The 19,320-nt window shown below is 39.7% G+C and overlaps 2 protein-coding genes across 8 annotated transcripts in view; one reads left to right on the plus strand and one right to left on the minus strand.

Moving 5' to 3' along the window:
* Window positions 1-1,642, minus strand: part of GPR146 (G protein-coupled receptor 146) — a 57,068-nt gene extending 55,426 nt beyond the window's left edge. The window contains exon 1 of one of the 2 annotated variants that reach the window (XM_027803942.2): window positions 817-1,642. The gene's annotated coding sequence lies outside the window, so the exon portion shown is untranslated. The remainder of the gene's footprint in view (window positions 1-816) is intronic. The other variant, XM_027803941.2, reaches the window with a different exon arrangement.
* Window positions 1-19,320, plus strand: part of C4H7orf50 (chromosome 4 C7orf50 homolog) — a 135,780-nt gene that overhangs the window by 97,527 nt on the left and 18,933 nt on the right. For all 6 annotated transcript variants that reach the window (XM_055709274.1, XM_055709277.1, XM_055709278.1 and 3 more), the window contains one exon: window positions 9,096-9,271. In XM_055709274.1, the coding sequence (XP_055565249.1) occupies window positions 9,096-9,271 (176 nt within the window). The remainder of the gene's footprint in view (window positions 1-9,095; window positions 9,272-19,320) is intronic.

Raw genomic sequence — 19,320 nt, forward strand, 5'->3', positions numbered from 1 at the left:
GAAAAGAAATATAGCCATCATCATTTTTGCTTGCCTTGCAGAAGGCAGGCTTTGATTTCACCCTTCATGTCTCACTGAAGTCCTGATAAATCATCTGAAGTTGGCCAAAAACTTGAGAAGCATATTGTGATCTGCAGCTGTGATCTGTGTCTTTCCCATTTTTATAGGAATATCTGTGTAAAAGCTTCATGCATTAAGATAATGGCAGAACATACACATGCTGGGTAAACCTCTGCTGGTCATTCCTAAACAATGTCCAGGAATCCCCCTCGGCTGTATCAACAAGTCATTGCAAAGTTCTTTTTGACAAAACAGGCTAGCCCCCCGTGCATGCAAGTTGCTGTAATTCATGCTACAGATCAGCACATGGAACTCGGTGCAAGTATGTGCTGTATGTGGCTGCTATGGTGATTAAAATACATAAATAAAATAGATAAATATGGACCATATTAGAAATTCATTACTGGCACTCTCTCAGATCACAGTCAGCTCCAGCGTGCGGTGTCGGCCGTGCTTCCTCGCTCTGAGTGGGCCCTCCTGGACTGGGAGCGTGAGCTCCTGGAGGGGCTGCACTTAACGGCCCCGTCCTACCTTGTCAACTAGCAAATTCAACGCAAAAACAGTAAACAAAGGGCTTTTGTGCATGTTTTATAGTTGTGAGGATTAGTGGCCCGACAAGACGGGTCAAGCTTATGTGTTAACTTGCCTGAGGTTAACGAGGGATGACATGGGGCAATCTGTAGAGGCTGAAGCAGAAAGGTCTCGCTCTGATTTTGGACGCGGTACAGAGAATCGTTAAAAGCGGGTTCTGCTTACCTGGGTCGGTGTGTCGGTCACGTGTTCCCTGTTTCGGCTGCTTTAGGATGTGGATTGTGCCAATCTCAGGCGCTTGCTTGCAGTTCTGCCGCAGCTTCAGAGGTTCCCTCTGCTGTGGTGGACATCCTAGCCTGTATGTGGGCTCTGGCTGAATCAAGTTGCCGCTTTTCTTTCCCCTCTCACCTTTTAGCATGCTCCGACTGTAAAATCCATCCCTTTCCTGAAATGCAGAACGATGCACTTGTCCGATGAAGTTTTTCCAGGCGGGATTCAAATTCCAAACAAGCCTTTCATTTCCTTCGCGCGGGGGGGAGAGCGAAGGCAGGGAGGCGAAGGAAAGTGCTTGCTTCCTTTAAACCCCCACCAGCGTCTTCCCAGCGCTGGAAGCGAAGTAGCTTGTCATGGTGATCTTCAGAGTTTTTAACTTTAGGGGGGAGGGAGAAAGTGGAAAGCAAACTGAATGCTGTAGTGGAGATTTCTCTCTTCCCCCACTGGGCCCCTTGCCGACTGTTTTTATTGATTTCAATCACTGGAGGCTAGCTGGCTCTCAGAAGAAACACTGTGTAATGTGTTCTTTCCTGGCTTTCATTAAAGAAACTCAATGCAGTGCGGTCACGCTGCCGAGCTTGCCTGGCAACCTGCCTACACCCTGTGGTACCTCTTTCATTGGAGGAGATCGAGCTCGTGGTTTGGGGTTGTTTTATTTTTTTTATTATTTATTTTTTTTTAATTCTCCAGCAAGGATTTCAAAACAGCCAGTGCTCTGCTACTACCTCCTCTCGCAACCCAATGTCTTTTCTTTTTAAGCTTTGGAAAAATTGTCAGCACCCCTAAAGGGGACGACTTTGGTGGCGATGGAAATGAGTGCTGCGACAGTCTCATGCTCCTATTAAAATTCCTCTGTGTGTTTCTGGGGAGGGGTTAAAAGGGCTGTGTGTAAGCCACAGGGATGTGGATACAAATGATTTCCGAGGGGTTTCCTTTTTTTTTTAAATTCCAGCTTCTCCTGATTGGTTAACATGGTTTAATTAAGGGTAAGAGAGTAAGCAAAATCCTTCAGCAAATATGTAAAAATTCCTGGCAGTGCTGTAGTTGCAAATGAAGCAAAACTGCATTCCCCAAGCCTGCAGTCAAAGTGGTGTCTTAAATATTTCTGTTGTAGTCAGGACCGATACTGGTGGAGAAAAATGAGAAATAAAATATGAAACTAATTTATGCCTTAGAACTTAATCTGCTACAGTATGTATTTTTTAGGAGCAAATGGTTTATAAAGTGGAATTCAACAAGCTAGGTTTTGTAAATCGTATTGTTCTGTGCACCTATAAATACTTTCACTTAATTTAGTAAATTGTTCAATTTCTTTGTATTCAGCAGTTCTAATGATAACATGTTATGTGCTCTTCAGAATTGACTAAATCTACAAAACATGTAAAGATCACATAGTTGTAAATTAAGCTGGGTTTCAAGCTAATAAAGGTGCATCTATTCTAAATTACAGCTGCAAATTTAAGGTGCTACCTAATCACCTGTGCTTGTGAGATACTATAGCTGTGTACACAGGGATGCTTTTTTTTTAAAAAAAAATATTTACACAACCACTGAAAGAATCCTTTCCTGCATCAGAAAGGTAAAAAGCTTGTTTTTATTTAATCTGGCTTCCTGCAGAACTTGTTTGAGGCTTTTATGCCTTGGTTGCATCTACAGAAACCTTTGCAAATCAACTTAATGTAAGTTATTCCCAGTGCTTTTGTTGTGAGGAGCTGAGATTCTAAAAACACCTAGCTTTTATGAAAAAGTATATTTTTTTCTTTGAGCAATGTGTAATTTTAAAACAATCTTCCTCTGTAAGTGCTACAGACATGCTATATGGAGGTATGCTTCTTTAAATGTTACTTTTCATTCAAAATTTGCTTTCTGCATGGTAATGAAATTTCATATGCCTTCTGTGGTCATACTTCTTTTCCTAAGGTGCTAAATGATAGAAAATAGTTACTTAAATTCAATATGGCTGTGAACTATTTTATGCAAATGCTGTAGCTGTAGCACGGTTCTTTGGCAAGCCCCAGACAGTAAATCATTTGTCAATCTTTCTTTTATGAACTTTGCATCTAAGGATTTGCAGCCTTTCTTCTTTGTAGGTTTTGAACTGTGTTTATAGATTTTGCTTTTTGTTTTTAAGCTGGCAGATGGCCAGTTGTCTGGGTTAATATCTGTTATGTAAGATAGAATGTTTTGCGTGCTGATAGCATGCATGGGGACTTTTGGGGGCAAAAGACTACTTTTAAGCAGAAGCCATTACATGACAGGTTGGTAGCTCCTCGTCAGCTCTTGGTCAGTGAACAAAGCCCCTTTTGACATTTTCCTATATTAAAAGTTATGCAATAATATGAGCTTAATGAACAAACAAGGCGATACTATGCTTCTACTATGAAATAAGCTGTATCATCTGTTTCCCCATCTTTTTTGTTGGAGTTCAAAAATTTGACACCCTTTTTATGTTTGTCGCTGTTAGTCAAGTTGTAATTTATTCCTCTGAATTTCTGATGTTGCTTGCTTTGCTGTTGTACAGACTTGTGTTGCTGTGCTGGCGGAAAAGGATAAAAGTCTATTGGCTTTTGGAGGAGCTGGATTCACTGGTACTAATAAATACTAAATTTGGTGTTGTGGCTTGGTCTGTGGTTACTGCTATGGGTTTGGCAGCAAAGCTGAACCCTGAGTAGGCGGAAAGTTCAGACCTACACAGGCGAATCCCAAAGGCAGATTTGTAATCTATGAGTATTTTGTTCATTGCGGCAATTCTTCAGTTTCTGACTCTGTCAACCTTATGCTGTGCTGGCAACAGACAACTAGGGATGCAAATGTCTCTGAAACAGTGATGAGCAAGGAGGAACAGAAATTTTGAGATGATGTCTTCAGTTCTACTCAAGTATGAGGTAGTCAAGGACATTTGGGTAACTATAAATCTGGAAACAAACTTAAAAATGCACTTTTCTGCTAAAACATAACACAATTACTGTGCTGTTAATACTATCTTGGTACTGGTTGCCCAGCTATTACAATTTGTAGTCCCCTGGCTTTTATGCAGATGCAGTTGCTGATAAACTAGACATGTTTGGTTTTGCCACTCTCGTTGCAGAAAAAGCGGTCGGATATCTTCAAGAGATCCAGTTTTAGGTACATCTTTCTTCCAATTTCTCTTGCAGTTACAGTTTTTCTCTGTTCCGAATTGCTTAGCAGGACTGCCTTACATTATTAAATGCTTTAGTTTGAGATGGCTCCCCCTTTATGACGGGTAAGCTCATTTCTAAAAATCACTTACAAAATGCTTTAAATTTATGCAGTATTTCTGGATTACAAAGAATAATGGAAAAATTTAACCGGTATCTAAAACTGCCACCACTGAAGCTGCCATGTATTTTGAGTCAGATACGTTAGACTATTTACAGTATACTACTATGTTTACCTACAATTCCAAAACTGTAGTAGAGAACTGGCATTGGTGAAAGGGACTGTATTGGCAGTCATAGCACTTTGCGGATGGACACGGAATTTACTTGAAGATGTCTGAGCTTACATCTCCATTCCATTGCAAAAATGACATGTTTTTTTATGAGCATAAGTGTTAAAAATCTGGGGGTCTGTCTTTTACTTAAAATATGGCAACCAGTGGCAATATCCCTTTTAGCACCTTTTCAGGCCCTCTGGAAAGTTTCCAAGTAGAAGACTCCCACCTCCTTAATCACAAGAAAACACTGGCTCTCCTCTGAAGGTCATTCATTCAAGTGTACTGACCTAGCCTGACCTTGTTTAGATTGAGATCTAATGAGCCCATGATCCAAGGTGGTGTGGTAACTCTCAGCAGGCTTTGCAAATAAGCAAGTGTTGTGTTTTGCTGTATGCATGTGGTTTAAATTTATCACGTCAATAAACAAGTGTCTCTCACACTCAAATATGGACTTCACTATGTTGTAGTTAAGACTAAATTGTAGCACTACAAATTGTGATGTCACTTTATAAATATAGAAGGAGACAACATGGAATATTTATGACCTCAAAACAATGGAGTCCTGTTGGTTGGGATTTTTGAATTTAAATAATGACAGAATGCTAAAACTCTTAATCCAAATGGCTCAAAGACTTCGGACACATCTTTCAGAGAAACATTCAAGATAAGGTTCAGGGAAAGTGAAATTACAAAGTAAGGCTGTTGATTTAAAGAAAGGAGAGGTGCATCAGTAGAGTATCATAACAGAGGTCATCCAAGTTAAAATAAATACAGCTAGGATTTAAATTCTAGTGAAACATTTAGTTTTGTTTTCTTTTGAGTCCCAGGTTTTGGGAAGGTTGGTGTTGGTTGTGGGTTTTTTCCTCCAGATTGCAATAAAACTATGCTCGGCTTCAGTGGAGAGTATACCACCAAATGTAGGTATTTTACAAAGCACTTAAAACTTCAGGCTTTCAAATTTTAAATCAGTCATGGACAGATTGTGGTACATATACTAGATTAATCAAGTTGACATGGATGGATAAAAGCATAGTTGCAACTAGAAAAGTTGTTGGAGCTGTAAGGTTGTGAGCGCTTTCACAGAATGCGTGCTGGGAGTCCCGAACAGAAGCCTGATGAATCCAGTTTTGCTCGGGTGATGATGTGGGCCGGCAGAAGGTACCTCCAGCTGTAAATCCTGACTCTTTCAGGGCCAGGACAGCACCAGCCCCGCAGGGAAAACAATGCACTTGTTTCAGACGGCCCACGGTGCATCAATTGCGGTGCTGGAAACAAATGTTGTTAGGACTCAGTATTTATGTTGGGACCTACAGGGAGGGAGCAACTTGTTTTGTTTTTAATGGAGCGGTTGGGGAGAGGGAGAAAAAGCTTTTTGATAATGCGAGGAATGCTGGGGGGAAGGGAAGGTACAGAGATATGCATTTACTGTAAGTATGAAGAAGCGGAGGCCTCTTTATCAGACTGGCTCTAATGATGTGCCACGGTCACTTTATTTGAAAGCTTCATGGCTCACAGAAAAGTAAACAAATTCATTACATTATTTTTAAAAGAAGATTAACTGTAGTGTGTAGTCTGTTGGACAGCTGCTGTAGTAATCTTTTACAAACACTTTATAAATGACCACCCTCAGTGTTTTCCTGGGCTTTGTGTGGCTGGATTGTTATTTTAGTAAGTACCAGGGTGGCTTTTCAAATGAAAACGTTGTTTCCTGTGTAACAATTACGTACCTACATTCACCCTAAATATTATTTTATTCTCAGCATGAGTTATAAAATGTCTTCTATACAAATGCAACATATGTTGCTTTTTCCCATGTATTTGCACATGAATGCTGGCTTTTCCGTAAAACTAACTAAAAAGTACTTTGAACAAAGAAAGCAAATCCTCTTTACTGTCCCACTCCTATTTATTCTAATTTCTGCTTTCTTGCCCCTTTTTTTCTCTCTGAAAACAAAGTTGGAAGGATGAGTCAGAGTAAACTTAGATGATATGCGAATTGACACTGAACGAATGTTTAGCCCTCAGCAGGTGTCTTTGACAAATAAGACTGTGTTCAGGTATTGTCTTGTTTAGCCATCCTTTGCTCGATTGTTGGCAAGAATAATGTTATTTAGCACCATGTCTGGATTTTCATTCCAAAGCACTCAACTAACATGAATTGATGTAACACTATAAAGTGGTTTTAACCACTTTCCATAAGGCGGTTGATCTCCTTGTGCGTTCCAGTTTCAGTTACGGATTCCTCAGACAGGTGAGGAGGGAGCAGGGAGAGGAGGAAGAGCGTTCTTTTGCACTCAGTTTGACCTCTGTGGGTTCCCTTCAGCAGAGGACTCTGCTGGGGAGTACGATGCTGTAGTAAAGCTGCTGGATCTGAATCAAGTCCACTCTGTGAATGTGATTCTTGATCTTGGAAATGTTGGTGGCAGTTAGGCTCCTTTGTCTTCCCCAGCCTTGGGATGTGAGATGCGAGTACAGCTGCTGTAGGCATGCGTGGCTCCTCCAGACTGCCTTACTTGTCTCTATATACTCCACTTCCATCAGCTTATACCTCAAGTACTTGTCTGAGGGACATGCAGATTTGGCAGAAACATCAGAACAGAAAGTGTACTTTATTTTGAGCAGAAGAATTACGGATTTAAATAACTCAACCAAACACTTGCATGCAATCTCCCATTTTTCTGTCTTGTCATACTGGAGTCTGCTTCAAAGTCCACTTGTGTACAGGTAAGGTAGACATTTCCTGGGCCACCTTACATCCATGCCATTTCCACTGCTGTCAGCGGGTGGCTTTTCCCTACCCAGAGACCTCGTTGTCTTATAAATATAGCCTGGCTTCACAGGAATCTGTTCCTTGCCCAGGTTGTCTTAACAAACCCAGTACAATTGTTGAGGAAGTGCATTAAGTAATGAAGACATTCACAAATCATTACTGTTTGGGCAACACCTCTATCACATTTCACATTACTGCAAACACTGTTTCCACAGTGTTGCCCACAGCCCTATCTCTTCTTGTTAAATGTCAAGAGCAGGATATTTAAATGATCTTTACAGAAAGGTGCTGAATATGTTTAGGTAAAAAAAATGCGAGCCTGACAACCTACTCCAATCTGAGCCTGTAGTTTAGAAGTCTGTCAATGTTTGCAGTTTTGAGTTGGCTATAAGTGATAGTAGGGGAGTAGTACAGCAAGCAGGAGCTGAAAACCCTGAGCTCATCAGAAAAGCTAATGCTTCTAGTATTTTTGCTACTGGATTTCTGTTGGAAATTCTTCTGTTTGGAAGAGAAAGTGAGATTTAAGTGGTCCTTGTGCATACCTTTAGCCTGCATTTTATTCCAGTGTCTGACCGATGGAGGTGGCTAAGAAAGCAGCAGTTCCTTAAACCAGGATGAAGGTATCAAAGTTTTATTTGGGACCATGTGGGATCTGTAACTATCATATAAGCTAAGAATTAGCACCACTCCTTCAGTCTTGGACTTGGAAATACCTAGAAGCAAGAAAAACACAGTGTAAGAGTCTTGTCTGCAGAATTTCTTACTTTTTTCATTGCTCCATTGTTACTGGGAGGTTGCACAGAACTGGTGGCTTCATAGTGTCCAAATGCCTTCTGCTTCCCGGGGTACACAGGGGTTTGGATAGCCAGAATCTATTTTGTCTACAGTTTTTTGAAGGTCTGTGTATGATGATCATCAGAGTAGTTAGGGTTCTGTAAAGAGTAGATCTCTCAGGGAAGTCTTGGCGAGGGCATTGAAGAAACAGCTATCTAGTATTAGACCAGCGGCCGTTTCATTTTATGCTTTTAGTTGCTATTTAACGATTCAGTGAGACTGTTGCCTGGAAAGATAGGAATTCCTAGACATTTAGGAATCCCTGGAGTCAATCTCATCTTGCTATGGAACAGCATTTTATTTCTACACTGTGTAATCTCACACTGGATTTTCCTTGCTAAATGCAGCGTATCTATTTAATGCTCTTCATCTGTACATGAAATACTTATTTTCCTTTTGGGGTATACTTACACATATATTTGCAGCAATATAGTTTTAGACGTGAATAATTAACTATTCTGTCTGCAAACCTAAAGAAATTTCAGCCTGTGTGGAATATATGTGTATATGTTTATTGAAGATCGTGCATATGTTTACCCAAGATTGCTAAAGGATCTCCAAGACGTCTTGGATGAAGGTGGTAGTTCCCAAATCTCCTTTTGGCATAATGGTGATGAAGCCCCTGTGTGGCAGACAGGTTTTCTCAGCTCAGGGAAGTGTGACGTTACACAACAAACAGCCCCAGAAACTAAGGAAACCCTATTTCTCCCACTTAAATGTGCGTATGCTAAAAAAAAAAAAAATAATAAAATAATAAAAAAAAATCCTTCCCCCTCCCTCCACTATGAAACAGTCTCTGCTGTTCACATTCCCCTCTCAGGTTTGAGTATGGGAGAACAAACAGCACAACAAATTTTAGATATGATGTTTAATACATAGCTATAAATAAGGTGCTCAGATTACTGTACTGCTGTGAACAGTACAATCATCTATAGAAGGCAGTTTCTCTAATATAAGTAGATAAATAAATAGATTTCTGGAAGTGCGGTATTTACAGTTGTGTGACTTGAGCAGAGTAGAGAGGTGATGGAAGTATAGTGAACAGTAGAACTATGGAACTTGAAGCTTCTGGTTTTAAATATTACCTGTGCCCTTCAATTGCATCTATGCATATTTTGTTCACTTTCCTATAGAAATATAAACAATTTAATCAAATGTTGATTATTTCAGGCAGCAAAAGAAGAGGAAGAACTTACTGCAGAGGAAAGGAGAAAACTGGAAAGAAAACTAAAAAAAGAGCGCAAGAAGAAGGAAAAACAGCTGATGAGGGAAGCTGGAATCTCTACTAAAAAAGTTCAGCCCAAAAAGCCGTCGGGATCTGAGCTGGCTCTGGCCTATTTAACCAGGTAAGAACAGTAAAACCACTGCAGGTGCTCCCTACAGAAGTGACCTGGAAACAATGCCAGAAATCCAGAACAAGCTGAACCAAGTAATAACACATTAAAGGAAATTGCTGTAGTTAAGTACTAAGTTAATGTTTCATCTCCGTTGACACCCTAGCGTACAGTTGATCACCCCATTGTATTTGTGTCACAGGAACAACTGAGAGATGTTAAGTATGGTGCAAACATTTTATAGAAAGACAGCGCCTGTCCTGAAGAACTTTTAGTCGATATATAAATATCACCGGGTTAGCTGCGCTTATAAAGATGAAACTCACATTGCAGAAAAGATTGCATTCAGGAAATTAGTTTTGTTTGAGTGCGCTGTTCTAAGCAAAGGAGTTCCAACTGTTCTCTTTATATAAGCGAATTGCATCAAGTGGTTAAACATTATGGAGTCTGATTTTAACATCCTGCGTGATGTTTGGATCTTTGTAAGTTGAGATGGGATTATGTACTGTTTTAAAGTTAATAGTGTACAATGCCTTATTTTTGCATACAAAAGTATACAGCAAGTATATTAGCTGATTTCAGATCGGAAGCAATTACTTTGCCTAGTTAGTGCACTTACTCAGAATACTTAACCATAGACTGTGTTTTATGTTGGAACTTTAAACTAAAGAACTACAGCAAAGCATTCATAGTACCCTACAGACAGTAAGAGATTATATATAAACAGGAAGATGGTGTTTGGGTTTTTTTTTTCCAAACTACAGAATATACCCTGTCTGTAGGACCTCCAAAAGACATGGCATGTTACAAATAGTGGGTTACCACGTGGAATAATTCCAGGGTTGCATCTCTGGCCATGCTCAAAACTGAAGCATCCAGACTGTCTGAATTGTTACTTACCACTCTCAGTGGGGAGGGAGGAAATTAATTGCATTCCAGGCAGAGGGACATGTGCATTTTTGTTACATAACCCTCAGCACGCAGCGATAGCAAAATGACAGTAATGTTTTTGATCTGGAAAACAGCTGGAGCAGTTCACTGTTTTGAACTGCAAATGGATTGACAGCTAGCTTTGAACCATCTGCTCAGACTATACTCTGGTATGTTTGCTAGTAAGTGGTGGATCTCTAGATAATGGATTTCAGGTTTGGAAAGCAAAGGAACAAGCTGTTGGTTTTTGATTGTTATTCCACTGTTACCCATATGGATTTTTGCCTTGTTAGGTGAAAGAATATGAAGCTGTATTTGAACTAATATTTGAACCAATTTGGCTCTAGAGTTTCACTTAACCTGTACCAAATTACCTTGAAATAGTAAACCTGCTATGTCATTTAGTCTTGTAATACACAGAGTCCAAGAGCTGTATGTACAGCAATAGGTTGTAAGGGATTATTTCAGCAATAGACAATTTGAATCTTGTAGGCTTAACAGGGATAGGCATAAGATGTTGAACTGCCAAGCAAACATAACCACAGCAGTGTTCTAGCCCCAAATGTGCTGGGACCGTCTTGCACCATTGTAAATTACAGAAAAACAGCTTAATCCTTTTACACCTCAAATGTTTTTTCAACCCAGCAAAAGTGGAAAAAGAAACAAGTGGATTTAAAGTAATCAGAGAAGTAATATATTAGCTGGGGAAAAGAAACTAAAATTTGAGCTCTGGAAGTCCATTGCAAAACCCCCAGCAGCTTCAAGGGGTTTGGCTCAAGGATTTCAGTCTACATGTTTTTGTAGACTACAGGCCTGAATAATATGTGGGAGGATGAACTAATCTTACAGATGCAAGAGATTAATATAATTGGAGGTAAACAAAAGGGTGCTGTGGATTTATGGTTTGCCCCACATACGATAAAAAGCCTTACATGACATAAGGGTTGCTAAGTGGCATCTTAATTCCCTGATGACGTGAATTTCCCGTAGGACAGGTGGAACTTGAAGTACCATATGGTAACTGAAACATTTTTCTTTCTTAAGAGACTATTTGCAGTATGAAAGCACAAACTTATGAGGCTTTAGCCTATGACAGGAAAATACTGGATTTGTTTTAGTGGAATTTTGTTTGATAACTTTGAAAGAAAAATTCAGTGAGAGAATTTCTTACACATCTAGACTTCTGATATGCAAGGGAAAATGAAACTTCTTTTGTAGGTCATACGTATTGTAAGAGGTAGTAGTTCACTCAAAGTGCAGAGTAGTCTTTTCTGGCATGTGGAATTCTTCACCAGGAGAACTGCTGTTTCAGGCAGTAAGGTCGGGGACAAGTAGCAAAATTTTACTTGGAGGGAATAAACCACAGTTAATAACTTAGTGTTTTGGGCGGGAGGGGGGGTGAGTGTCCTGTGTTTAGAAAGCCCTGCTTCTGCAATGGGTTTTATGTCCCATTAAAAAAATAAAATGGAAGTAGCATGCAGCCCACAGGCAGCACTCCTCTTTGCTGAGGCACAAGGTGACTTTCAGAAAGACGTGCCTCATTCTTTTAGTAGGGATGAGTTAATGAAGAGAGCATTGATGAGAGGGAGTAAGGCATGCAGTGTGCTGAGGGCAGGACCGCTAATTGCATACTGCCCTTCCTGACAGCTTTAGGACCAGCACTGCAGCAACAGAGCTAGATTGAGTGATGCTTTGCACAAAGAGCAAGGCTAGACCAAGGCATGTGGCTGTCTGATAGCACTGCCGATGGGTACCCCTGCTGCCGGGGGTCTTTGTAAACTTCTGTACTGCTGGGCACAGCGTGCTACGAGCTGACCAGTTCTTCCAGTTTTCCAGGTTTATTATTCGAGTTTAAAAACAAATAGTCCTTGATGCTTTGCCAGCCTCCAGAGAGGTCAAATTATCATTTTATTGGAGGATCATCCTAGCAATTGAGAGGCTTTTTTTCCCGTGCATATGGGATGGTCCCGTGCAGCAGCAGCTGATGCCAGCTAGCAAACTGCAGCCCCTAGCTAGACCTGAGGGTGCTGACGGTTTCCCCTGTGAGCTGGGTGACATTGATAGCCCAGGGTTTTCAGCTGCTTTCTCATTTGACTGAGACCAGGACAAGCATGCACCAGGTTTTGCACTTCTGATGGAGGAGAAGCAGCCAAATAGCTCCTGGTTTTTTCCTCTCTCACTTTCTGTTGACCTCTGGGAAAAGGAAAGGGGCAGGAAAAAAAGTCTTTGCTTCCCCACTTGTTATCTCACCTTTTTCCCTTGCTGAACTAAGCTCAGGTGGTTTCCCAGTGCAGTTCTGTCTCATGCAGCAGTCACAGCGTGCCTGCGGAAACAGAAGAAAGTCTACCATCAGGTTCTCCAGCTTGCTGCTGGAGCAGAGAGGAAGATCTGAAGATATGTAGGGGATTAAAAATAGGGAGCTAAAGTAAAAAGGGAAGCAGAAAGGTTATGAAACTGAGAAGGAAAAGGAAAATGTGGAACAATGAATAAAACAGAGTGGTACTGAACAGAAGAGAAGAAAACCTGTAGAATTGCTGCAGAGGAATAGGGAAAAGCAGGAACGAGGAAGTATTAGTGGTAGAATAAACTGTACAAATGTCTTCCTTTTAATGATGAAATGCCTTTTTTTCTTTATGATGGTACGTGATGATTCAGGTTTAAAGCTAAGATTAGAACTTCTCATTACTTTGATTCTTGGAAAATATAAAATAAAAATTCATCCTTTTCTGGGCATTAAGTGCCTTCAAGTGAAAAGATGTTGCAATTCATGAGAATGGTAATTAGACTTAATTATAACCTAACTGACCTTCTGTGGTGTTAAAATGTTGGCAGAACTTGTTTGTCTTGGCAAGCCACTCTCTCCCTAGAATGCTTCTGTTCTTGTGTTTGGCTTAGGAAGCTCACTGCTATATGGATCTGCATGTAGGGTTTTCTCCATCACCCATCAAAGTAATAGACAGAGATCCGAAAAGACGACACTCAAAGTATGTGGAATTACAAGACTGATATAATCTGAAGTAGAAGTGACAGAAAATATGATTATCTGGATATTGCTGTGCATTACCTAGGAGTTGCAATGCTATTTATCACATGTTAAAATTTTAAAAATAAGCTGCTGGAGTAAATTTCTTTTCTTTGTGTAATGATTTGTGTTATACTAGTAATATATGTCATCAGAATGTTTACCAAGGCATTGTCTTTTCAGTTTTATTTATAGATCTTACTTTCCTCATCCTTGATTAATTTTAGGTGAGATTCAGAGAATGTCAGAGATTTCTTTAAGGAAAAAAAGATGCTTTAAAAGAATAATACAAAGCAAGGGCACATTACAGAGGCATGAAAGTGGGAGACAGAATTTCCCATCGAGTGGGGATGTAGTCTGACTCTGCAGAACACAAGGTGGTTTTTGCTGAGTGCAGTGGCAGTTCTGCTGAAAGCAGTGTACAGCCCAGGGCGGTTATTTATCTGCTGTGTTTGCAGAATGGAAACATATCCTAGTCCTTGGTCAAACATTATTACAAACAGTACCAAGCCTGGGAGACTTTAAAGCTGAAACATTGTTATTTTTTGCAGAGAATACAGAAATCTGGGGGGTGTTGCTGGAAGCACTTATTTTGACACTTTTTGATATTTTTAAACATATATAATATATTATATACAATATAAATAATATAAAATTGTATAAAATGTATCAGGTCTTTACTCCTACTGGAGCAGAGGCCATCTGGAGAAGGGCATTAATAGGTAGCTTAGTGCTCACTCAGTGTTAGCGTCTAAGAAGTTTCTGGTTTTTGAAGGAACCAGTAGAAGCTTGTGCTGGGCTGTAAGGGAGACAGCAACATTTGAGATCTGCGGCTAAAGAGCTGAGATGATGGTGGTCCTTCAGGAAATCACAAACCATTCATCCTACCGCATTTGGGACCAGGTGACTCTTGGGAGAGCTTCTGTGCAAATGCAACCATCCTCATTAATGTTGAAAAATAGCTTCTAAATTTAATGTCCATTTAGTGGGCTTGTGTCAGATTTAGTTTGCTTTGTTAATCCATAATGTTTTGAAGCTGTTTTTCCTCCCACAGGTTAAGTGGATTTTTAGACACGGTCAGTGATGATTTCTGATGTTTCATTCTGAACATTTAAGTCATTCTGCTTGCTGCTGGCCTTAATCTTTATTAATTTCAAACTTGGCACTGGTGTTAATGTTTCACCATCAATGGCTTAAGCTTTTAGATACTAGAAATAACTGATGCACTAAAAATGTAAACATACACAGATATTTTTTTTTTCCTCCCTCCAGAGACAGACTCCTTGGGTTTGATAGCAACTAACATTACCATTTAGTATAATCTTTCCTTCCCCACCCTTCAGGACGAAGAATGAGTTTCCTTCCTGATAGGGAGGGTGCAGAATATGTAAAAGCTCATCAGTTATCTTGAATTTAATACAATATTGGGGAGGTGCTCAAGTGATGAATCTCAATTAGCCAGTAGCAAAATAGTATGTGAGCTTCAGAGAAACCATTGTAATTAGACACAGCAATGTTGCTGAATTCCCTTCAACAACTGGGGCTTTAGCATACCTTGAAAGAGCAGTTTTTCCTCAAAGATCAGGGAATAGTGATGGAGGCTTGTTTTGCTTTAATAATCATAGGACTATTTTTTAAAGGTTCTGGAACAAGCATTAACTGTGGATGTAATTAATCTATTAATACATGCTTGTAGTCATGTTTCATATTCATTGGTTCCATAAGAAGCCTCATGAATCCAGAAAGTCAGGTACAGGAAAAATTTGCATTTGGTGTTGTTCTGTAGCTGTTTTATATGGACTTGGGCAGGCAGTTGCTACTATCTGATTTCAAAGGCTTGCACTTTTCCTGATACTCTAGTGATCAGTTAATTTGTTTAATCACTTCTCCAACTTTCTATATGGCTTGACTTTTAATTTTTACCAGGGCCTGACCTGCCTCTAAGTGGGATTCCTCTCCTTGACCTAAATCAGCGTGTCTGTAGAACTGAATGTTTTCCAACTGATGTTAATAGCTGGACAGATCTTCCTCATTTTAAAGGAAGCCACTGTCTTTGTTCATGGCACAGAAGAGTAGTCTCATCATATTAAGAGTGAGTTATCTTATCATTATCCTACACTCCCTTGTGTAACTTCAGTACCCCGTGGCATCTGATGAAGCCACCTCAGTTTGTTTGCAGTTCCCTAGCAGCCCTGGCATTACTCAGAATCTCTACAAAGCGCTCTGTTGCAATGCCCACACCTTTCCTATTTTTAGGGTGCCGGTATGCTGGCAGTTATTTTTGTAGGGGTAGGTGGAGAAGGCATATTCACTCTACAGATTTGGGTGCTGCTTAGGGCTATTCTGTAAATGTACTGAAGCATATTCTCTTCTGCAGAAGGCTTGCTGTTAGGGTATTTGAAGGAGAAAAGTTGTCCTGCTAGGGTGGACCTGTTACTGAGCAAGGTTTGCTAAATCATTATATTGCCCCACTTTTTGTAAATAACTTCTCCCCATCCTGGTGTTTACACTCCTCACATGGCTGTATCGGTTTTCTCAACCTCACTGCCCCTTCAGTGAAGCAATACATCTGTAATCCTTCATCTGTTCCTAGTCCTTCCAGGCACCGATGTGCTGTATCGCTCTTCTTTGAACTCCTGCGTCTGTGATCATTCTGGAAATGTGAGACCTTGAAGTAAACATGCTTTTTTACTGGAGCCACCTTCCAGCTTTATGCAGAAGGGACTGAGAGTCTGCGATTCCTTCTTGCTCCCTGTCACTCTGCCTTTGGTTTATGGGCAACAACACTGGATTTATCTTTGAGCCATAGCATATTGAGAATTCACGTTTAATTTGCTGCACACTAAAAACCTTCACTTTTTTGTTGACCCCCTGAACTATTCAGTTTTGCGTTAATGACAGTGTTGGCATGAACATGCCAACTATAGCCATAATGTATTTTTCACTGACTGTAAAAGGGACAGTGCTTCTCATCCTACTTCAGCCTGGCTGCAGCAAGTCAGATACCCTACCATTTCAGAACTGGTTTTATGATACACATTTCCAGATGTTAGTGTTCTCGTTATCATCTGGTTATTCAAACTATGCATTTAGGATTCTGTGAATGTCACGTTACACTCTCAGTAATAGCGCCATACAGCTTTTGCCTGTTTAATCAAGATGTCTAACGGCAGCCCAACTTGATGATTTTAATTCGCTATGATACACTCAGTGACTTATGGATTCACTTTTCTGTATCCTGATGGCAAGTGATACGCAGAACTCTGCTGGAGCCATGCCAGTGTTTTTCTAACCCCTGCATGACATCCACAGGATGTCATATTGTGCAGGAATTGCTTTTAAACTGTTACGAATTTCTCGGTGGGTTAGCTGCTGTTCTCATACAACAATTTCACTGCTTTACAAGGAGCCTGTTAACATCTTACTCTTAATTTAGTGAGTTCATGGAGATTACTGTTCCTCATCTATATCTCATCTCTTTTCCCACCTATAAATATTATAGCCATCCAAGGCTCACAAAAAAAAAAAAAAAAAAAAAAAAAAGGCAGGCAACAATTTTGATCAGCAGCTCTTCCACGTGAGTCCAGTTTTGCGATGCGGGTGGTTAAAAACGTGCCAGCAGTGAACAGAGGAAAGTGCCTGCATGACACAGTGCTATGCAGAAATACTGACTTGGGTCTGGAAGTGAAATAACTGGGTTAACAGCCAGATGAGCCTGAATGAAGAAGTCATGGTGCTCTGCAAACGAGCTCAGGCATTTCACGGAGCTGATTTATAAGTTATACCGCTTCCAGTGCCAGAGCAGGTAACAACACTTCTTTAGCTGTTACTAAAGATAAACTTGTCAGTTAAAGTTAATGCTGACAAATAATGTTGTTATTTACTACATAATTCTAAAATAGCAACCAAAAGTTAGAACAGAAAACAACTTTAAGTAGCTCAGAGCCAATCTTAACTATTTTTACCAAGAATTTCTGGGAAGAAAATGAACTGTAGGAATATATTCTGGGTATCTGTAATATTATCCTGGAAATGCTCCAGATGGACAGAAGTGCCTTTTAAAAATATTTCCAGTCATTTCTAGCAGGTCCTCTCCATACTGGTGTAAAAAGTGGTGAAGATCCTAGGTACTTATAAATATTTTTGGGTGTATTTTACCATTTCTGGCTTGCTGGGTAAGCAGCTCTGGTTTCTAGAGGCAAAACAAGTGATTGCTTTGAAGACTGAAATGTCAGGTTCTAAGACTTTTAGGCTTAGTTATGCGTGGAAGTTCTCAGATGTTGCAGGTGTTCCTGTGGTATTTTCAACTCATTCAGAAGTAGGAAGTTCTAGAAGCATTGACAACTGCATGATTTTCCAGCTAAATTAGTAAATGCTTAGGGCACAACTCATTCAGCTGAGCTTTGGAAAAGCAGCCAGACTAATGTGACTTTCCCTGAACCAAACCTCTTATGATTTAGCTATTAATGTTGTACTGGATAAACTCCTTTCTATAGCGAATGGGTTTGAAGTAGCTTTCTTACCTCTTTGCTTCGCGCTAATGTACAGCTTAAAAGGAGAAAGCAAGGGATGCACATGTCTCTGCTAAATTTTTCTTAGAGTCAGTAGCTGTTCTGCCTTTCTGAACCTGCTCATCGTCCTATTTAGTTTATGGCAGAGCAAAGAGATTTCTTCTTGTAATTTCCATACCCATAAATGGTTACTAAATTTAGCGACAAGGGAGAAATTGATTAGGAAACTCTAATCCTACATTATGGCTCCAAATAAAATAATTTGTCTTTCTAAATCTTTGCATTAATTTTATGGAAGGTCACTAGTACACATCTCAAAGCATATTTCAGTAAAAGCTGTAGTGCAATTTACTTTGAAACCTTCTGTCTCTTTGCGCTTCTGCCATTTTTTCAGTGTGAAACAGAGCTGTCAAAATATTTACTTGGGCATTTGGTTCAAACATGTTCATGGGGAAATACTGTATTTAATAGCATCATTAACATGAATTCACAAATCCTTTTATCTGACATCTATCATTTACAGGATCAGCTGAAAAATATATTGACTAATTAGACCCATCTTTAAAGGGATTTTTTTTTTTTTTAATATTTTCTCTATCTTCTCCCTGTCATAGTAATGGTAACTTGCTTTTCTATAGTACCATTCCTGATAGCATATCATGACTGTATTTTGGCAAAATAAGTGAAAAATATTTTGACACTAATTTATTCATTCTTATTATGACAGCTTTTGAGACATTCTTATATTACCCCATTTTTTAGATGGATAAATTAAACAGTGATGAAGTTTGTGACTCACCAAAGTCCTTGTATTATCCAAAGGTCTCCTTTCATGCAAGTGACACAAGGGAAACTAGACATAACTTTCTTCTCATCTGAACACAGGCTCTGTTTTCTTTGGCCCTATACCAATGTCTAGTCCTAACAGACCTGTAGAATTTTTTAATTCCTTATTTTGAAAGAGGAGCTTTTTCTGTAGTGGCATCTCAAGACATTCCTAAAGGCCACTAGCAACTGTACTGATCTCTGGGTGGGCATGCAGTGTCTGGATTAATATTCCAGACTCTTCTAGCTAATTTGGGAGAGGTTTCTGTCTTCCATGGTTGAGGTCTCCTTGCAGTTGTGGTCCTTTGTAGTATTACTCAAATGACCGGAGCAGCTTTATTCCACTTTATTGCTGCTGATAAAACTAGGAACAAAAATTCCCCAGTTAGCCAGCTGGAGGTTACAGACAGCACTTTTATTCTTAGTCATTATATATGAGATTTTTCTCCTGCATGTGATCTTGTGTCAGATGAGATTGGTGGCTTTTGAGATGACTCATTCTCATGTGCCTGGGGAAGCTTCCCATGCATTCTTGGTGAATTTATTTTTTTCAAACTTCAGTTTACATTTATTTATTTATAGTTTTTTTCAGTGAGATTTTAAAAATTTCTTGTAAATTTTCACATATGTTGTCACAGCTGTAAATTGTATTAATGATAATTAACTGTTGTGCTGTAAAGTGCTTGCTTAGATAGGGAAAACTAGATTATGTGTGTTAAGCTCATAAATATAGGGGTAAAAATAGTTAAGGTTTCTTTGCCTGAGTCTCTTTC

The sequence above is a fragment of the Falco cherrug genome, chromosome 4 (assembly GCF_023634085.1).
Source record: "Falco cherrug isolate bFalChe1 chromosome 4, bFalChe1.pri, whole genome shotgun sequence".
Taxonomy (NCBI): Eukaryota; Metazoa; Chordata; class Aves; order Falconiformes; family Falconidae; genus Falco; species Falco cherrug.